At 54.9% G+C, this 19380-nt stretch overlaps 1 protein-coding gene across 1 annotated transcript in view; it reads right to left on the bottom strand.

The window, feature by feature from the left end:
- Nucleotides 1-4536: 4536 nt before the first annotated feature.
- The window catches only part of LOC121291772 (complement factor B-like), a 453969-nt gene continuing 439125 nt past the window's right edge, over nucleotides 4537-19380 (bottom strand). Inside the window, exons 13-17 of the mRNA XM_041213313.1 lie at nucleotides 9125-9228; nucleotides 8619-8754; nucleotides 7880-7929; nucleotides 6317-6409; nucleotides 4537-4794 (exon numbers count right to left, since the gene is read on the bottom strand). Of these exons, the coding sequence (XP_041069247.1) occupies nucleotides 4570-4794; nucleotides 6317-6409; nucleotides 7880-7929; nucleotides 8619-8754; nucleotides 9125-9228 (608 nt within the window). The 3' untranslated portion in view covers nucleotides 4537-4569. The remainder of the gene's footprint in view (nucleotides 4795-6316; nucleotides 6410-7879; nucleotides 7930-8618; nucleotides 8755-9124; nucleotides 9229-19380) is intronic.

Raw genomic sequence — 19380 nt, 5'->3', positions numbered from 1 at the left:
AGCCATTACCCCTTCCACAGTCTTTCCAACACATTGAAGGGCTACAGCAAGGACAGTGATGGAAGCTCTGGAAGAGACAATTCAAAAGGGACCAAATGACTTTGGGTTTAGAAAGAAAAACTCAGAAACACCAGTTCTGCACACTCTTATATGCAGTGGGGGTCATAACTGATGATGTTCAGGCACGGCAAGATGTTGAGAAGACCTTGGCATCATACAACAAGGCTATGGGGGCTTTTAATAAATACTTCAGCCCTAAGAAAAATCTAGTTATAGAAAGAGCAAAATTGAACCAGAAGAGCCAAGGGCCTGTGAATTTACTGATTCCTTCTTTGACGATTTATAGCGATTGTCTAGTACCTGTGGTTACGGAGCCTTAAAGCCCACATTGATTCAAGACCACATTGTAGTTGGCTTGCTTGACAAAACGCTGTCTGATATGTTACAGTGCAAACAGGGATTTGACCTTAGAGAAGGCCAAACAGATTGTGAGACAGGCCGAATTGCGATGACAGAATCGGGGTGCAATCCAGGGAGACATTGAGGCTCGATGGGGTCGATCCAGTACGTAGGCCCACGGTCAGGAGCACCATCCACTGAAAAAGCCCTCAAGAAAAGCTTGTCAAAACCACTGAAGTGGGGAGAAGAACTCTTCCACTGACTTTTAAATGCTCCAGGTGCGGTGAAACAGATGATCTGTGGTGGTGTTGTTGAAAGATCAATGTCAGGTCAGCAACTCATTCTCATGCCCAGATGATCCACTGCTGCAAAGACTGTCCAGCGGGTGGAGCCAAATGCTTCCTTTGTGGCAAAACCGGTCATTTTAAACAGTATTGCTAAAACACAATTCAAGGGAAGAAAGCCAGAACATGTTCCCAGCCGTTTTGAGGTCCTAGAAATAGGAGATATACACCTTTCCAGCCTGATGATTTCCTAGGAGAAATAAAAGAAGCCAATAAACCATTCTGGTGTGTAGGGTTAGAAGCCCAAGGACACAGAATGGAATTTAAATTAGACTCCGGGACAGAAGTCTCTGTCTTATTGGACAGATTGGACTGGCTTCAGAACCGGCTTAAGAAAGTGAAAATCCAACCACCTGACTTAAAGGTACAAGGGCCTGGAGGCACAGATCTCAGAGTGAAGGATCAGTTCACAACAACCTTAGGCATGAGGGGAAAAAAATTAATGAAACTCTTTATATCTCTCAGAACCAACCAATCCCTCTACTCAGCAGGTCTAGGGAGGGGTCAGGTTTTACAGGCTGTCGGGAAGGCACAAAGGTGGTGGTTACCATCTTTGTGGAGGGTGCCCCTGATGGGTACACAGTACACCCCACCCCCTCCAAAGGAGCGGGGTACTGTGTACCCTTCTTTCCCACCTTTACCCTCGGATTGAAAGCTGCTGAGCTGGCTGCCTTGCTTTCACCACCTCCAGCCACATGAATAATTATGGGGAGGTGGGGGGAGGAGGGGGTGCAGAACGAGGTCTAAAGCAGGCCTGAGGTTGGGTGTGTGGGGTGGGCTTCCTAACACCTTACCCGCCTGCTGTAATACTGGGGGAAGGTCGGGCATGGGCAGGAAGGTGGAGAGCTGGCTCCAGATTTATTTTATGTGTCCTCTGTCTTCAAATACAGAAGCACTGGGGGTGGTGGGAGGGGGGGGGGGGGGGGGGTTGCTAAAATTCACTGTAGTGGCTATTTTAAGGAGCATTGAATTTAAGCTTGCCAATCTCCCACTTGGGATTCACATCGATGATTTCCTTGATGAAATCCTGGCTCTTTTTGAGGGTTGATTTTGCCAGCTTTCACCCGGGCCAAGATTAAGATTGACTCTGTCCCATTCCTTAAAATTGAGTGTGATCAAAGCCAGTAGCCCAGGGTCCTAGCTCAGTGCAGCCCAGCCTGGGGGGAATAATGCAGACGGAAGAGGAAATATTGGGGTTCTGGACAATGCACCCCGTCCTTACGCTCTTTTACGCTTTGGAGACTTGGACAATTATAGCAGGCATCTTAAAGCACTGGAGGAGTGCTGGAGGAGTGCTGCCAACGGTGCTTTCGCAAAATCCTCGAAATTTGATGCCAAGAAAGGCGGGCATCAACAGCAGCACCCTCTCACAAGCCAACACGCTGAACCTCGAAGCACAAATCACTCAAGACCAGCTCCGCCAGGTGGGGCATGTCCCTCACGCGCCCGAACAGCGGATTCCCGAAGCAACGGCTCGACCCGTGCTAGGAGATTCCTGGGGTGGGGTGGGGGGGGGGGGGGGGGGGGGGGGGTGGGGCACTGCTGAATTGCTTTAGGGATGTCTCTGAAGCATCTGCCAAGAGGTCAAACATCCCCGCCGACTCATGGGAGACACTGGCTTGTGACCGACCGAAATGGAGAAGGTTCATTCAGCGCACCACCTGGACAGACTTCGTCAGAAAGGTGCGGAGGGAGCGCATAAACGTCCAAGCAACTTATCTATCCGAGCCTCCCAAGCACCGCCTGCTCTGCACGTGGCAGAACTTGCAGATCGCGCACTGGACTTGTCGGCTATCTCAAAACCCACTGAAGCAGAGTGGAAGCCAGTCACCTTCAATCCCGAGGGACTGTCCAAGAATAATCCACACTGTGATTGGCTTTCCATTGTGGTCACAACTAAAGATGGACATCTCCACATACGTATCTCTTTGGACAGTATTTCAAAGGTGAAGGACTAATCATTTCGTCCACCTATTATACGCCCCCACCCACACCCCTCCTCATATTTTGGTCCATATTATCATCCAAGACATATTTGTGACCTCTAGCCATCCTGGTGATCCACTGGGGCAGAGGCTATAAAATCCTTTAAAAGGAAATTGTCTAAGTGTTTGGGAAGGAAGATTATAAAGAGGCGGAGATTATAAAAAGTCTGGAAATGGGATTCTTCCTGCGCAGTGATTTCAGAGATCTTTCATAATGATCCTTATTCCAACCATGCTTCAGGCCTGAATGCTCTGATGACTCACTGGTTACTGGGAAACATTTGCAAACAAAAACTTCAATGAGTTTACAAAGTTTATTTCAGTTAGCTTTTACAATTGCTGCATTCACAAGAAACGTACTGAAGCTGGTATACGTTTAATTGCACAGAGCTGGTGGGGGAGGGGAAATGAATCAGTAAGAATGCACAGTCAGCTATTCCTCTTGTTCCTAAGTGTAGGGTTTCTTCAGAAAGGCCTTTTAATCTATGACGTGTTCATCCATTTTTAACTAATACTACACCACTGATACCTAGTTAAAAGCAAAATACTGCGGATGCTGGAAATCGGAAACAAGAACAGAAAATGCGGGCAAAACTCCTTGGACTCGAAACATTAACTCTGTCTTTCTCTCCACAGATGCTGTTAGGCCTGTTGAGTTTTACAGCATTTTCTGTTTTTGTGCCACTGATACCTATCCTGATAAATAGGAGCTCACAATAATATGTTACTCTCTCCCTACCTCTCTCCCTCTCTTATCATCTGTCTCTGCCTTCCTCCCTCTCTCTGAGTCTCACACTCTCTGCCTCTCTCTGTCTCTATCTCTCCCTTTCTTTCACTAAATCTTGTCTCTTGTGCTCACTGTCTCTCACTCTGTCTCTCTTTCTCTGTCTCTTTCACTCTCTCTCTTAGACTCTGTCTCTTTCCCTCTCCCTGTCCTTCTCACTCAATCCCTGTCTTTCCCTCTCTCTCATTCTCTCTGTTTCAGTCTCTCTCACTTTTCCCCCTGTCTATCTCATTTTCTCTTTCTCTGTTTCTGCCTCTTGCACACTCTGTCTTTCGCTCTCTTACTCTCTGTCTCTCTCCCCCTCTTCCTCGCTCTCTCTTTCTGTCCCTCTCCTCTATGTCTTTCTCACTCTCCATCTCTCCATCTGTCTCTCTCCATCTGTCTCTCTCTCATTCTCCCCCTCTGTGAATGAAACTGTATGTTGAAAAGGGTGTATAATGGGCGAATGATTTGATAGCGCCTCCCCACCCTTTGTGCTACTGCCCAGAGCCACATTTCTACCACCCCATGAACATGTCTGGGAAGACCATATGCCTTGATGAATTGATGAAGTCATGTCAAGATCTAGCACTTGGCCCAGTTGACAAGGGGGACCTTTGCTGTGAGCTTGCTCTGTTGGCAGCCACAATGTTGCCTAACCTCATCTAACCAAGTGCATGATTAAACTGCTCTTCAAATCTGTTATGAGAGAGAGAGAGAGAGAGAATGAGCAGTTGGATCAAAATGAACTGACCAGAGAAAGCCTGTGTGGATTTCAAAATGCCAAGTCATGTCCAACCGAATTTGCGGAGAATGTAACTAATGTGGTGGATTGGGGAATATCTGTGGGAAATATTGCTATGAAGTTCCAGAAGACATTCAATAAGATTCCACATAGAGAGTGTTAACAAAAATGGGAGCACATGGAATTGGAGGCTACCTATTGACATGGATAGGGAATTGGTTAGAAGGTAGACAACAGAGAGGAGGGATGATAGTATGTACTCCAACTGGCAGGATGTGACCAGTGGTGTAACCTAGGGATCTGTACAGGGGCCACAGCTTTTCACGTTATATATTAATGGCACAGATGCAAGAGTAAAGAGCCATATACCCAAGTAAGCTGATAACACCATCTTAGGTGGCCCAGTAAATAGTGCAGATGGAAGCAAAAAGTTGCCAAGATTTGATCGATTAAATGAGTGTGCAAAACTATGGCAGATTGAGATGCAAATATCAGAGTATTCTCTAAACGGTGAGAAGCAAGGAACTGTGGAGGAACAGTGGGATTTTGAAGACTCACCTACAGAAAACACAAAACAAAAACTAGTGAACAGGTACAAAGCAAAATTAAGAAGGTTCATTGAACATTGGCCTTTATCTCCCAGGGACTGGAATATATATGGGAGGAATTTATGTTACAGTTGTATAAACCTCTGGTTTGACCCTATCTGGAGTAACCGTGTTCAGTTCTGTACACCACACCTCAGGAGGGACATGTTGGCTTTGGAGAGGGTGCAGTGCAGATTAGCCAGAATGATAATGGTTTAAATCAGAACATTATTTAAATGGAGAGAGACTGCAGAATGCTGCAATACGAAGGGACCTGGGCATCCTTGAACATGAATCACAAAGTCAGCATGCAGGTACAGCAAGTAATTAAGGCAAACAGAATGTTGATCTTTACTGCAAGGGAAATGGAATATAAGTATAGGGAAGTATTGCTACAATTGTACATCGAGACCACGCCTAGGGTACTGTGTGTAGTTTTGGGCTCCTTACTTAAGGAGGGATAAACTTGCATTGGAAGCAGTTCAGATTAGGTTCACTAGGCTGATTCCTGTGATGAAGGGGTTGTCCTATGAGGAAAGGTTGAGCAGGTTAGGGCTATACTCATTGGGGTTTAGAAGAATGAGAGGTGATCTTTTTGAAACATAGAGGATTTTGAGGAAGCTTGACAAGGCAGATACTCATGAGGGAATCTAGAACTAGGGAGCACAGTTTCAAAATAAGGGGTCTCCCACTGAGGAGGATTTTTTCCCCCTCAGAGGGTTGTTAGTCTTTGGAATCCTCAGTGAGCAGTGGAGGCTGGGTCATTGAATATATTCAAGGCTGAGTTAGACAGATTGTTGAATGACAAAGTTATTGAGGGTTATAAAAGGCAGCCAGGAAAGTAGAGTTGAGACCACAATCAGATCAGCCATGATCTTATCGAATGACAGAGCCAGCCCAAGGTGCCAAATTGCTGACACCTCCTCCTACTTCTTAAGTTCTTATACCAGGACCAAAAGGGTTAAAATATGAAGGCAGGCTAGGAATAAAAACAGAATGTCCAGGAAAAACTCAGCAGGTCTGGCAACATCTGTGGAGAGAGAAACAGAGTTAACATTTCGAGTCCAATATGACTCAAATTTGGAACATTTTAGCTCTGAAGAAGAGTCATATGGACTCAAAATGTTAAGCCTGTTTCTCTTTCCACAGATGCTGCCAGACCTGCTGAGATTTTCCAGCATTTTCTGTTTTTATTTCTGATCTCCAGCATCTGCAGGGTTTTGCATTTCATACTGCATAGATTAGGCCTGTATTCCCTTAAATATAGAGGTTAAAGACTGGTCTATCTGAGATGTTTGAGAAGATGAAAAGAATTCGATAGGAATATGGGGAAGGCTTAAAGAACCAAGGCAGGTAGAAGGCATTAAGATACAGACCAGCCATGACCCAACTGAATTGCTGGTACTAGCTCAAGGGGCTGAATGGCCTCTTCCTGTCTCTCCCTAATTTATGAAAGTTATGTGAGTAAGTTTGCTTTTTAACCATGGCACCACCTTGAATAAGTTGATGTGAAAATCCCGAGCGTGTTGTCTGTCTGGTTTCACAGCATCGCAGACATTGATCACTCCCCAGCTTACAACGCCCACCTGCAGAATACAGCAGTGCACATGTTAGAATTACATCACACTGAGGCTGCACATGTTAGAATTGCACAGTCTTTCCAACAGTGCAGCACTCCTTCAACACTGTCTCACCAAAAGTGCAGTGCTCCCTCAGTACTGCTTCTCCGACAGTCAGTGCTCCCTCAATGCTGACCCTCAAACAATGCAGCACTCCCTCAGTACTGAATCTTCGACAATGCAGCGCTTCTTCAGTACTGATCCTCCAACAGTGCAGCATTCCCTTGATACTGACCCTTCAACAGTGCAGCAATCCCTCAGTAATAACCCTTCAACAGTGCAGCACTCCCTCAATAATAACCTTTCAACAGTGCAGCACTCCCTCAGTAATGACCCTTCAAAATGCAGCACTCCCTCAGTAATGACCCTCCGACAGTGCAGCACTCCCTCAGTACTGACCCTTTGACAGTGTACCACTCCTTCTGTACTGCCCCTTCAACAGAGCTGTACTCCCTTGGTACTGTCAGTCCGACAGTGCAGCACTCACTCAATACTGATCCTCCGACAATGCAGCAATCCATCAGTACTGACTCTCTGACAGTGCAGCACTCCCTCAGTCCTGACCGTCTGGTCGTGCAGCACTCCCTCAGTCCTGACCCTCTGGTAGTGCAGCACTCCCTCAGTCCTGACCCTCTGGTAGTGCCGCACTCCCTCAGTATTGACTCTCTGGTAGTGCAACACTCCCTCAGTCCTGACCCTCTGACATTGCAGCACTCCCTCAGTCCTGACCCTCCGACAGTGCAGCACTCCCTCAGTTCTGACCCTCCGACAGTGCAGCACTCCCTCAGTCCTGACCCTCTGACAGTGCAGCACTCCCTCAGTCCTGACCCTCTGGCAGTGCAGCACTCCCCCAGTACTGACCCTCTGACAGTGCAGCACTCCCTCAGTCCTGACCCTCTGGCAGTGCAGCACTCCCTCAGTCCTGACCCTCTGACAGTGCGGCGCTCCCTCAGTCCTGACCCTCTGGCAGTGCAGCACTCCCTCAGTCCTGACCCTCTGACAGTGCAGCACTCCCTCAGTCCTGACCCTCTGGCAGTGCAGCACTCCCTCAGTCCTGACCCTCTGACAGTGCAGCACTCCCTCAGTCCTGACCCTCTGGCAGTGCAGCACTCCCTCAGTCCTGACCCTCTGGCAGTGCAACACTCCCTCAGTCCTGACCCTCTGGCAGTGCAGCACTCCCTCAGTACTGACCCTCCGACAGTGCAGCATTCCCTCAGTCCTGACCCCCTGGTAGTGCAGCACTCCCTCAGTCGGTGCACTGGGTGCATCAATCTGGATGTTTGTGTTCAAGCCTCTGGAGTGAGCCTTGAATCCATCAACCTCTGATTTAGGGTTGAGACTGCTAACCCTTCAAGAAGGCTAACAACATCTAACAACATGACAAATAAACACATCCCTGTAGGGAAATGGGAGGTCTGGAGGAATGATAAAACACACCTGGATGAATCGCCGTTTCTTCTCGATGAACAAGGCACTTCCTGAGTCACCTGCGAATCAAGATTCCAAGAAACGACTGAATGCAATCTTTTTAAGAAATTGTCACATAGAATCACAGAATCTTACAGCACATTTGTGTCTGCGCTGGCCCTTTGAAAAAGCCATCCAATTAGTATCCCACCCCTCACTTATCCCCATAACCTTCTAAGTCCCTTATTCAAGTATTTATCCAATTTTCCATTTAGAAATTACTATTGAATCTGCTTCCACTGCACTTTCAGACAGTGCATTTCAGATCACAACAGCTCACTGTGTGGAAAAACACTCTCTTCAACTCCTTGCTGGTTTTTTTTGCCAACTATTTTAAACCTGCGTCGCTGGCTGCTGAATAACCTGCCACTGGAAACAGTTTGTCCCTATCCATTCAATCAAAACCCTTCACAAGGGGACACAGGCATAAGGGCCACACATGCTCAGAGTCCTAAGGACACACACACATACCCAAACAGGTACAAAGCACCAACGCACAGACACAGAAACACAGACACACACACACAGAAACTAACACATGCAGAAACACACACAGAAACACACACACACACACACACACAGACACATGCACAGAAACACAGAGAGACACAGGAGAACATACAGATGCACACAAATATATACACACGCACACACACACACACACTGAAACAGGCTCACAGTGGTGTGCTTAAAGCAGTGAACCAGATACCTTTACAAGAAATGTCTTCAGCCTTAGGTTCTTGTCCTCCTGTGCAGAAGAATCTCTCTGTAACCACTTTCCGCACATCTGTAACGTTTTTGTATTCTGGGGCTTCAAGTGCATTTGCCTCACAGTCTTCCTTCATCTTAATGGAGAGAGAAAAATGACATGCAGGGACACAACAGAACACTCGCCTGACATTCCCAGTCCTCAGATTTAAAAAAAAGCCTGCTCCTTCAGCAAAATGCTAATCCCCGAATTTTAAACATCTCAGATCCCAGTGTGTGAACGGAGTTTTCAAGGGAAGGCCGTTGAGCAGGAATGGGAGGGCGGAAACCATCTTGTGATCACAATTAAGCGATTGCCTCCCCACCCTCCAACTCCCTTCCCCTGGTTTCACGGAGATGTGCCTCTCTTATGGTGCAATATGTCGGCAGCACCGATGGAGAGAGACACTTCTTTGAAAAAGGATCCCAGTTAGTTCCAGTTAAAGGGACAGTCGAGTCGCCACTTACAGCATCAGCCGTCTTTATCGTGACATATGCCACCGTCTCCGTCCTCCCATCACGTTTCACAAAATTGGCTGGGACTGGTCCGGGTAATGGTAACATCTCCATCACTGCACAGGAGAAGATGATGTGAAAACTGCGGTCCACTGAGACAGCTCTTTTACCACTGGAGCCCAAGCCCAAAACTACAGAGTCCTACTCCTCACCACTCGGGGCGGTCACTCAGTCACAGCGCGAGTCAGTCGCAGCGCGAGTCAGTCACAGCACAAGCACGAGTCAGCCGCAGCTCGAGCGCGAGTCAGTCGCAGTGCGAGCGCGAGTCAGGCACGGCGCGAGTGCGAGTCGGTCACAGTGCGAGTCAGTCGCAGCGTGAGTGCGAGTCAGTCGCAGCGCCAGTCAGTCACAGTGCGGGCGTGAGTCAGTCGCAGCGCGAGTCAGTCACAGTGCGAGCGCAAGTCAGTCGCAGCGCGAGCGTGAGTCAGTCGCAGCGTGAGTCAGTCACAGTGCTATTCAGCCGCAGCGCGAGTGAGAGTCAGCCACAGTGTGAGTGTGAGTCAGTCACAGCACGAGCGCGAGTCAGTCACAGCACGAGCGCGAGTCAGTCACAGCACGAGCGGGAGTCAGTCACAGCACGAGCGCGAGTCAGTCACAGCACGAGCGCGAGTCAGTCACAGCACAAGCGCGAGTCAGTCACAGCGCGAGTGCGAGTCAGCCACAGTGCGAGTCAGTCACAGTGCGAGTCAGTCACAGCTCGAGTGCGAGTCAGACACAGTGTGAGTCAGTCGCAGTGCTTGTCAGTTATAGCTCGAGTGCGAATCAGTCACAGTGCGAGTCAGTCACAGTGCGAGTCAGTCAGAGTGCGAGTCAGTCACAGTGCGAGTCAGTCACAGTGCGAGTCAGTCACAGTGCGAGTCAGTCACAGTGCGAGTCAGTTATAGCTCGAGTGCGAGTCAGTCACAGTGGGAGTCAGTCACAGCTCCAGTGCGAGTCAGACACAGTGTGAGTCAGTCGCAGTGCTTGTCAGTTATAGCTCGAGTGCGAATCAGTCACAGTGCGAGTCAGTCACAGTGCGAGTCAGTCACAGCTCGAGTGCGAGTCAGACACAGTGTGAGTCAGTCGCAGTGCTTGTCAGTTATAGCTCGAGTGCGAATCAGTCACAGTGCGAGTCAGTCACAGTGCGAGTCAGTCGCAGTGCTTGTCAGTTATAGCTCGAGTGCGAATCAGTCACAGTGCGAGTCAGTCACGGTGCGAGTCAGTCACGGTGCGAGTCAGTCACGGTGCGAGTCAGTCACGGTGCGAGTCAGTCACAGTGCGAGTCAGTCACAGTGCGAGTCAGAAACAGCGCGAGTGCGAGTCAGTCACAGCGCGAGTCAGTCACAGTGCGAGTGCGAGTCAGTCACAGCGCGAGTCAGTCACAGTGCGAGTGCGAGTCAGTCACAGTGCGAGTGCGAGTCAGTCACAGCGCGAGTCAGTCACAGTGCGCGTCAGTCACAGTGCGAGTCAGTCACAGTGTGAGTGCGAGTCAGTCACAGTGCGCGTCAGTCACAGTGCGAGTGCGAGTCGGTCACAGCGCGAGTGCGAGTCAGCCACAGCGCGAGTCAGTCACAGTGCGCGTCAATCACAGTGCGAGTCAGTCGCAGAGCGAGTGCGAGTCAGTCACAGCACGAGTCAGTCACAGTGCGAGTGCGAGTCAGCCACAGTGCGAGTGCGAGTCAGCCACAGTGCGAGTGCGAGTCAGTCACAGTGCGAGTCATTCACAGTGCGAGTGCGAGTCAGTCACAGTGCGAGTCAGTCACAGTGCGAGTCAGTCACAGTGCGAGTCAGTCACAGTGCGAGTCAGTCACAGCGCGAGTGCGAGTCAGCCACAGCGTGAGTGCGAGTCAGTCACAGTGCGAGTGCGAGTCAGCCACAGCGCGATTCAGTCACAGTGCGAGTACGAGTCAGTCACAGCGCGAGTCAGTCACGGTGCGAGTGCGAGTCCGTCACAGTGCGAGTCAGTCACAGTGCGAGCGCGAGTCAGTCACAGCGCGAGTCAGTCACAGTGCGAGTGCGAGTCAGTCACAGCGCGAGTCAGTCACGGTGCGAGTGCGAGTCAGTCACAGTGCGAGTGCGAGTCAGTCACAGCGCGAGTGCGAGTCAGTCACAGCGCGAGTGCGAGTCAGTCACAGCACGAGTGCGAGTCAGTCACAGTGCGAGTCAGTCACAGTGCGAGTGCGAGTCAGTCACAGCGCGAGTCAGTCACAGCGCGAGTCAGTCACAGCGCGAGTCAGTCACAGCGCGAGTCAGTCACAGTGTGAGTGCAAGTCAGTCACAGTGCGAGTGCGAGTCAGTCACAGTGCGAGTCAGTCACAGTGCGAGTGCGAGTCAGTCACAGTGCGAGTCAGTCACAGTGCGAGTCAGTCACAGCGCGAGTCAGTCACAGCGCGAGTCAGTCACAGCGCGAGTGCGAGTCAGTCACAGCGCGGGTCAGTCACAGTGTGAGCGCGAGTCAGTCACAGTGCGAGCGCGAGTCAGTCGCAGCGCGAGTCAGTCACAGTGCGAGTGCGATTCAGCCACACTGCGAGTGCGAGTCAGTCACAGCGCGAGTCAGACACACCGCAAGTGCGAGTCAGCCACAGCGCGAGTGCGAGTCAGTCAAAGTGCGAGTGCGAGTCAGTCACAGCGCGAGCGCGAGTCAGCCACAGTGCGAGCGCGAGTCAGCCACAGTGCGAGTGCGAGTCAGTCACAGTGCGAGTCAGTCACAGCGCGAGTGCGAGTCAGTCACAGTGCGAGCGCGAGTCAGTCGCAGCGCGAGTCAGTCGCAGCGCGAGTGCGAGTCAGTCACAGCGCGAGCGCGAGTCAGCCATAGTGCGAGTCAGTCGCAGCGCCAGTCAGCCACAGTGCGAGCGCGAGTCAGCCACAGTGCGAGTCAGTCGCAGCGCCAGTCAGTCACAGTGCGAGCGCGAGTCAGTCGCAGCGCGAGCGTGAGTCAGTCGCAGCGCGCGTCAGTCGCAGCGCGAGTGCGAGTCAGTCACAGCGCGAGCGCGAGTCAGCCATAGTGCGAGTCAGTCGCAGCGCCAGTCAGCCACAGTGCGAGCGCGAGTCAGCCACAATGCGAGTCAGTCGCTGCGCCAGTCAGTCAAAGTGCGAGCGCGAGTCAGTCGCAGCGCGAGCGTGAGTCAGTCGCAGCGCGCGTCAGTCATAGTGCTATTCAGCCACAGCACGAGTGAGAGTCAGCCACAGCGCGAGTGAGAGTCAGCCACAGTGTGAGCGTGAGTCAGTCGCAGCGTGAGCGCGAGTCAGTCGCAGCGCGAGCGCGAGTCAGTCGCAGCGCGAGCGCGAGTCAGTCGCAGCGCGAGCGCGAGTCAGTCGCAGCGCGAGCGCGAGTCAGTCGCAGCGCGAGTCAGTCACAGCGCGAGCGCGAGTCAGCCACAGTGCGAGTCAGCCACAGTGCGAGTCAGTCGCAGCGCCAGTCAGTCACAGTGCGAGCGCGAGTCAGTCGCAGCGCGAGCGTGAGTCAGTCGCAGCGCACGTCAGTCATAGTGCTATTCAGCCACAGCGCGAGTGAGAGTCAGCCACAGTGTGAGCGTGAGTCAGTCACAGCACGAGCGCAAGTCAGTCACAGCACGAGCGCGAGTCAGTCACAGCACGAGCGCGAGTCAGTCACAGCGCGAGTGCGAGTCAGCCACAGTGCGAGTGCGAGTCAGTCACAGCGCGAGTCAGTCACAGTGCGAGCGCGAGTCAGTCGCAGCGCGAGTCAGTCACAGTGCGAGCGCGAGTCAGTCGCAGCGCGGGTGGGAGTCAGTCACAGCGCGAGCGCGAGTCAGCCACAGTGCGAGTCAGCCACAGTGCGAGTCAGTCGCAGCGCCAGTCAGTCACAGTGCGAGCGCGAGTCAGTCGCAGCGCGAGCGTGAGTCAGTCGCAGCGCGCGTCAGTCATAGTGCTATTCAGCCACAGCGCGAGTGAGAGTCAGCCACAGTGTGAGCGTGAGTCAGTCACAGCACGAGCGCAAGTCAGTCGCAGCACGAGCGCGAGTCAGTCGCAGCACGAGCGCGAGTCAGTCGCAGCACGAGCGCGAGTCAGTCGCAGCACGAGCGCGAGTCAGTCGCAGCACGAGCGCGAGTCAGTCGCAGCACCAGCGCGAGTCAGTCACAGCACCAGCGCGAGTCAGTCACAGCGCGAGCGCGAGTCAGTCACAGCGCGAGCGCGAGTCAGTCACAGCGCGATCGCGAGTCAGTCACAGCGCGAGCGCGAGTCAGTCACAGCGCGAGCGCGAGTCAGTCACAGCGCGAGCGCGAGTCAGTCACAGCGCGAGCGCGAGTCAGTCACAGCGCGAGTGCGAGTCAGCCACAGTGCGAGTCAGTCACAGTGCGAGTCAGTCACAGCTCGAGTGCGAGTCAGACACAGTGCGAGTCAGTTATAGCTCGAGTGCGAGTCAGTCACATTGGGAGTCAGTCACAGGTCGAGTGCGAGTCAGTCACAGTGCGAGTCAGTCACAGCTCGAGTGCGAGTCAGTCACAGTGCGAGTCAGTGGTAGCGCGAGTCAGTCACAGCGCGAGTGCGAGTCAGCCACAGCGCGAGTGCGAGCCATCCACAGCGCGAGTGCGAGTCAGTCACAGCGCGAGTGCGAGTCAGCCACAGCGCGAGTGCAAGTCAGTCACAGTGCGAGTGCAAGTCAGTCACAGTGCGAGTGTGAGTCAGTCACAGCGCGGGTGCGAGTCAGAAACAGCGCGAGTGCGAGTCAGCCACAGCGCGAGCGCGTGTCAGCCGCAGTGCGAGTCAGCCACAGCGCGAGTGCGAGTCGGTCACAGCGCAAGTCAGCCACAGCGCGAGTGCGAGTCGGTCACAGCGCGAGTACGAGTCAGCCACAGTGCGAGTCAGCCACAGTGCGAGTCAGCCACAGTGCGAGTTAGCCACAGTGCGAGTCAGCCACAGCGCGAGTGCGAGTCAGCCACAGTGCGTGTGCGAATCAGTCACAGTGCGAGTGCGAGTCAGTCACAGTGCGAGTGTGAGTCGGCCACAGTGCGAGTGCCGGTCAGTCACAGTGCGAGTGCGAATCAGTCACAGTGCGAGTGCGAGTCAGCCACAGTGCGAGTCAGTCACAGCGCGAGTGCGAGTCAGTCACAGCGCGAGTGCGAGTCAGTGACAGCGCGAGTGCGAGTCAGCCACAGTGCGAGTCAGTCACAGCGCGAGTGCGAGTCAGTCACAGTGCGAGTCAGTCACAGTGCGAGTGCGAGTCAGCCACAGTGCGAGTCAGCCACAGTGCGAGTGCGAGTCAGCCACAGTGCGAGTGCGAGTCAGTCACAGCGCGAGTCAGCCACAGTGCGAGTGCGAGTCAGCCACAGTGCAAGTCAGTCACAGTGCGAGTGCGAGTCAGTCACAGCGCGAGTCAGTCACAGTGCGCGTCAGTCACAGTGCGAGTCAGTCACAGTGTGAGTGCGAGTCAGTCACAGTGCGCGTCAGTCACAGCGCGAGTGCGAGTCGGTCACAGCGCGAGTGCGAGTCAGCCACAGCGCGAGTCAGTCACAGTGCGCATCAATCACAGTGCGAGTCAGTCGCAGAGCGAGTGCGAGTCAGTCACAGCACGAGTCAGTCACAGTGCGAGTGCGAGTCAGCCACAGTGCGAGTGCGAGTCAGCCACAGCGCGAGTGCGAATCAGTCACAGTGCGAGTCAGCCACAGCGCGAGTGCGAGTCAGCCACAGTGCGAGTGCGAGTCAGTCACAGTGCGAGTCATTCACAGTGCGAGTGCGAGTCAGTCACAGTGCGAGTCAGTCACAGTGCGAGTCAGTCACAGTGCGAGTCAGTCACAGTGCGAGTCAGTCACAGTGCGAGTCAGTCACAGCGCGAGTGCGAGTCAGCCACAGCGTGAGTGCGAGTCAGTCACAGTGCGAGTGCGAGTCAGCCACAGCGCGATTCAGTCACAGTGCGAGTACGAGTCAGTCACAGCGCGAGTCAGTCACGGTGCGAGTGCGAGTCCGTCACAGTGCGAGTCAGTCACAGTGCGAGCGCGAGTCAGTCACAGCGCGAGTCAGTCACAGTGCGAGTGCGAGTCAGTCACAGCGCGAGTCAGTCACGGTGCGAGTGCGAGTCAGTCACAGTGCGAGTGCGAGTCAGTCACAGCGCGAGTGCGAGTCAGTCACAGCGCGAGTGCGAGTCAGTCACAGCACGAGTGCGAGTCAGTCACAGTGCGAGTCAGTCACAGTGCGAGTGCGAGTCAGTCACAGCGCGAGTCAGTCACAGCGCGAGTCAGTCACAGCGCGAGTCAGTCACAGCGCGAGTCAGTCACAGTGTGAGTGCAAGTCAGTCACAGTGCGAGTGCGAGTCAGTCACAGTGCGAGTCAGTCACAGTGCGAGTGCAAGTCAGTCACAGTGCGAGTCAGTCACAGCGCGAGTCAGTCACAGCGCGAGTGCGAGTCAGTCACAGCGCGAGTCAGTCACAGTGTGAGCGCGAGTCAGCCACAGCGCGAGCGCAAGTCAGTCGCAGCGCGAGTCAGTCACAGCGCGAGTGCGAGTCAGTCGCAGCGCCAGTCAGTCACAGTGCGAGCGCGAGTCAGTCGCAGCGCGAGTCAGTCACAGTGCGAGTGCGATTCAGCCACACTGCGAGTGCGAGTCAGTCACAGCGCGAGTCAGACACACCGCGAGTGCGAGTCAGCCACAGCGCGAGTGCGAGTCAGTCACAGCGCGAGCGCGAGTCAGTCACAGCGCGAGCGCGAGTCAGTCACAGCGCGAGCGCGAGTCAGTCACAGCGCGAGCGCGAGTCAGTCACAGCGCGAGTGCGAGTCAGCCACAGTGCGAGTCAGTCACAGTGCGAGTCAGTCACAGCTCGAGTGCGAGTCAGACACAGTGCGAGTCAGTTATAGCTCGAGTGCGAGTCAGTCACAGTGGGAGTCAGTCACAGGTCGAGTGCGAGTCAGTCACAGTGCGAGTCAGTGGTAGCGCGAGTCAGTCACAGCGCGAGTGCGAGTCAGCCACAGCGCGAGTGCGAGCCATCCACAGCGCGAGTGCGAGTCAGTCACAGCGCGAGTGCGAGTCAGCCACAGCGCGAGTGCAAGTCAGTCACAGTGCGAGTGCAAGTCAGTCACAGTGCGAGTGTGAGTCAGTCACAGCGCGGGTGCGAGTCAGAAACAGCGCGAGTGCGAGTCAGCCACAGCGCGAGCGCGTGTCAGCCGCAGTGCGAGTCAGCCACAGCGCGAGTGCGAGTCGGTCACAGCGCAAGTCAGCCACAGCGCGAGTGCGAGTCGGTCACAGCGCGAGTACGAGTCAGCCACAGTGCGAGTCAGCCACAGTGCGAGTCAGCCACAGTGCGAGTTAGCCACAGTGCGAGTCAGCCACAGCGCGAGTGCGAGTCAGCCACAGTGCGTGTGCGAATCAGTCACAGTGCGAGTGCGAGTCAGTCACAGTGCGAGTGTGAGTCGGCCACAGTGCGAGTGCCAGTCAGTCACAGTGCGAGTGCGAATCAGTCACAGTGCGAGTGCGAGTCAGCCACAGTGCGAGTCAGTCACAGCGCGAGTGCGAGTCAGTCACAGCGCGAGTGCGAGTCAGTCACAGCGCGAGTGCGAGTCAGCCACAGTGCGAGTCAGTCACAGCGCGAGTGCGAGTCAGTCACAGTGCGAGTCAGTCACAGTGCGAGTGCGAGTCAGCCACAGTGCGAGTCAGCCACAGTGCGAGTGCGAGTCAGCCACAGTGCGAGTGCGAGTCAGTCACAGCGCGAGTCAGCCACAGTGCGAGTGCGAGTCAGCCACAGTGCAAGTCAGTCACAGTGCGAGTGCGAGTCAGTCACAGTGCGAGTGCGAGTCAGTCACAGCGCGAGTCAGTCACAGTGCGCGTCAGTCACAGTGCGAGTCAGTCACAGTGTGAGTGCGAGTCAGTCACAGTGCGCGTCAGTCACAGCGCGAGTGCGAGTCGGTCACAGCGCGAGTGCGAGTCAGCCACAGCGCGAGTCAGTCACAGTGCGCGTCAATCACAGTGCGAGTCAGTCGCAGAGCGAGTGCGAGTCAGTCACAGCACGAGTCAGTCACAGTGCGAGTGCGAGTCAGCCACAGTGCGAGTGCGAGTCAGTCACAGCGCGAGTGCGAATCAGTCACAGTGCGAGTCAGCCACAGCGCGAGTGCGAGTCAGCCACAGTGCGAGTGCGAGTCAGTCACAGTGCGAGTCATTCACAGTGCTAGTGCGAGTCAGTCACAGTGCGAGTCAGTCACAGTGCGAGTCAGTCACAGTGCGAGTCAGTCACAGTGCGAGTCAGTCACAGCGCGAGTGCGAGTCAGCCACAGCGTGAGTGCGAGTCAGTCACAGTGCGAGTGCGAGTCAGCCACAGCGCGATTCAGTCACAGTGCGAGTACGAGTCAGTCACAGCGCGAGTCAGTCACGGTGCGAGTGCGAGTCCGTCACAGTGCGAGTCAGTCACAGTGCGAGCGCGAGTCAGTCACAGCGCGAGTCAGTCACAGTGCGAGTGCGAGTCAGTCACAGCGCGAGTCAGTCACGGTGCGAGTGCGAGTCAGTCACAGTGCGAGTGCGAGTCAGTCACAGCGCGAGTGCGAGTCAGTCACAGCGCGAGTGCGAGTCAGTCACAGCACGAGTGCGAGTCAGTCACAGTGCGAGTCAGTCACAGTGCGAGTGCGAGTCAGTCACAGCGCGAGTCAGTCACAGCGCGAGTCAGTCACAGCGCGAGTCAGTCACAGCGCGAGTCAGTCACAGTGTGAGTGCAAGTCAGTCACAGTGCGAGTGCGAGTCAGTCACAGTGCGAGTCAGTCACAGTGCGAGTGCGAGTCAGTCACAGTGCGAGTCAGTCACAGCGCGAGTCAGTCACAGCGCGAGTGCGAGTCAGTCACAGCGCGAGTCAGTCACAGTGTGAGCGCGAGTCAGCCACAGCGCGAGCGCAAGTCAGTCGCAGCGCGAGTCAGTCACAGCGCGAGTGCGAGTCAGTCGCAGCGCCAGTCAGTCACAGTGCGAGCGCGAGTCAGTCGCAGCGCGAGTCAGTCACAGTGCGAGTGCGATTCAGCCACACTGCGAGTGCGAGTCAGTCACAGCGCGAGTCAGACACACCGCGAGTGCGAGTCAGCCACAGCGCGAGTGCGAGTCAGTCACAGTGCGAGTGCGAGTCAGTCACAGCGCGAGCGCGAGTCAGCCACAGTGCGAGCGCGAGTCAGCCACTGTGCGAGTGCGAGTCAGTCACAGTGCGAGTCAGTCACAGCGCGAGTGCGAGTCAGTCACAGTGCGAGCGCGAGTCAGTCGCAGCGCGAGTCAGTCGCAGCGCGAGTGCGAGTCAGTCACAGCGCGAGCGCGAGTCAGCCATAGTGCGAGTCAGTCGCAGCGCCAGTCAGCCACAGTGCGAGCGCGAGTCAGCCACAGTGCGAGTCAGTCGCAGCGCCAGTCAGTCACAGTGCGAGCGCGAGTCAGTCGCAGCGCGAGCGAGAGTCAGTCGCAGCGCGCGTCAGTCGCAGCGCGAGTGCGAGTCAGTCACAGCGCGAGCGCGAGTCAGCCATAGTGCGAGTCAGTCGCAGCGCCAGTCAGCCACAGTGCGAGCGCGAGTCAGCCACAGTGCGAGTCAGTCGCTGCGCCAGTCAGTCACAGTGCGAGCGCGAGTCAGTCGCAGCGCGAGCGTGAGTCAGTCGCAGCGCGCGTCAGTCATAGTGCTATTCAGCCACAGCACGAGTGAGAGTCAGCCACAGCGCGAGTGAGAGTCAGCCACAGCGTGAGCGTGAGTCAGTCGCAGCGCGAGCGCGAGTCAGTCGCAGCGCGAGCGCGAGTCAGTCGCAGCGCGAGCGCGAGTCAGTCGCAGCGCGAGCGCGAGTCAGTCGCAGCGCGAGCGCGAGTCAGTCACAGCGCGAGCGCGAGTCAGCCACAGTGCGAGTCAGCCACAGTGCGAGTCAGTCGCAGCGCCAGTCAGTCACAGTGCGAGCGCGAGTCAGTCGCAGCGCGAGCGTGAGTCAGTCGCAGCGCACGTCAGTCATAGTGCTATTCAGCCACAGCGCGAGTGAGAGTCAGCCACAGTGTGAGCGTGAGTCAGTCACAGCACGAGCGCAAGTCAGTCACAGCACGAGCGCGAGTCAGTCACAGCACGAGCGCGAGTCAGTCACAGCGCGAGTGCGAGTCAGCCACAGTGCGAGTGCGAGTCAGTCACAGCGCGAGTCAGTCACAGTGCGAGCGCGAGTCAGTCGCAGCGCGAGTCAGTCACAGTGCGAGCGCGAGTCAGTCGCAGCGCGGGTGGGAGTCAGTCACAGCGCGAGCGTGAGTCAGCCACAGTGCGAGTCAGCCACAGTGCGAGTCAGTCGCAGCGCCAGTC

Source organism: Carcharodon carcharias, chromosome 19, assembly GCF_017639515.1.
Source record: "Carcharodon carcharias isolate sCarCar2 chromosome 19, sCarCar2.pri, whole genome shotgun sequence".
NCBI lineage: Eukaryota > Metazoa > Chordata > Chondrichthyes > Lamniformes > Lamnidae > Carcharodon > Carcharodon carcharias.
Note: the sequence above shows the minus strand (reverse complement) of the source record. Positions and strands in the feature narration are given on the sequence as shown.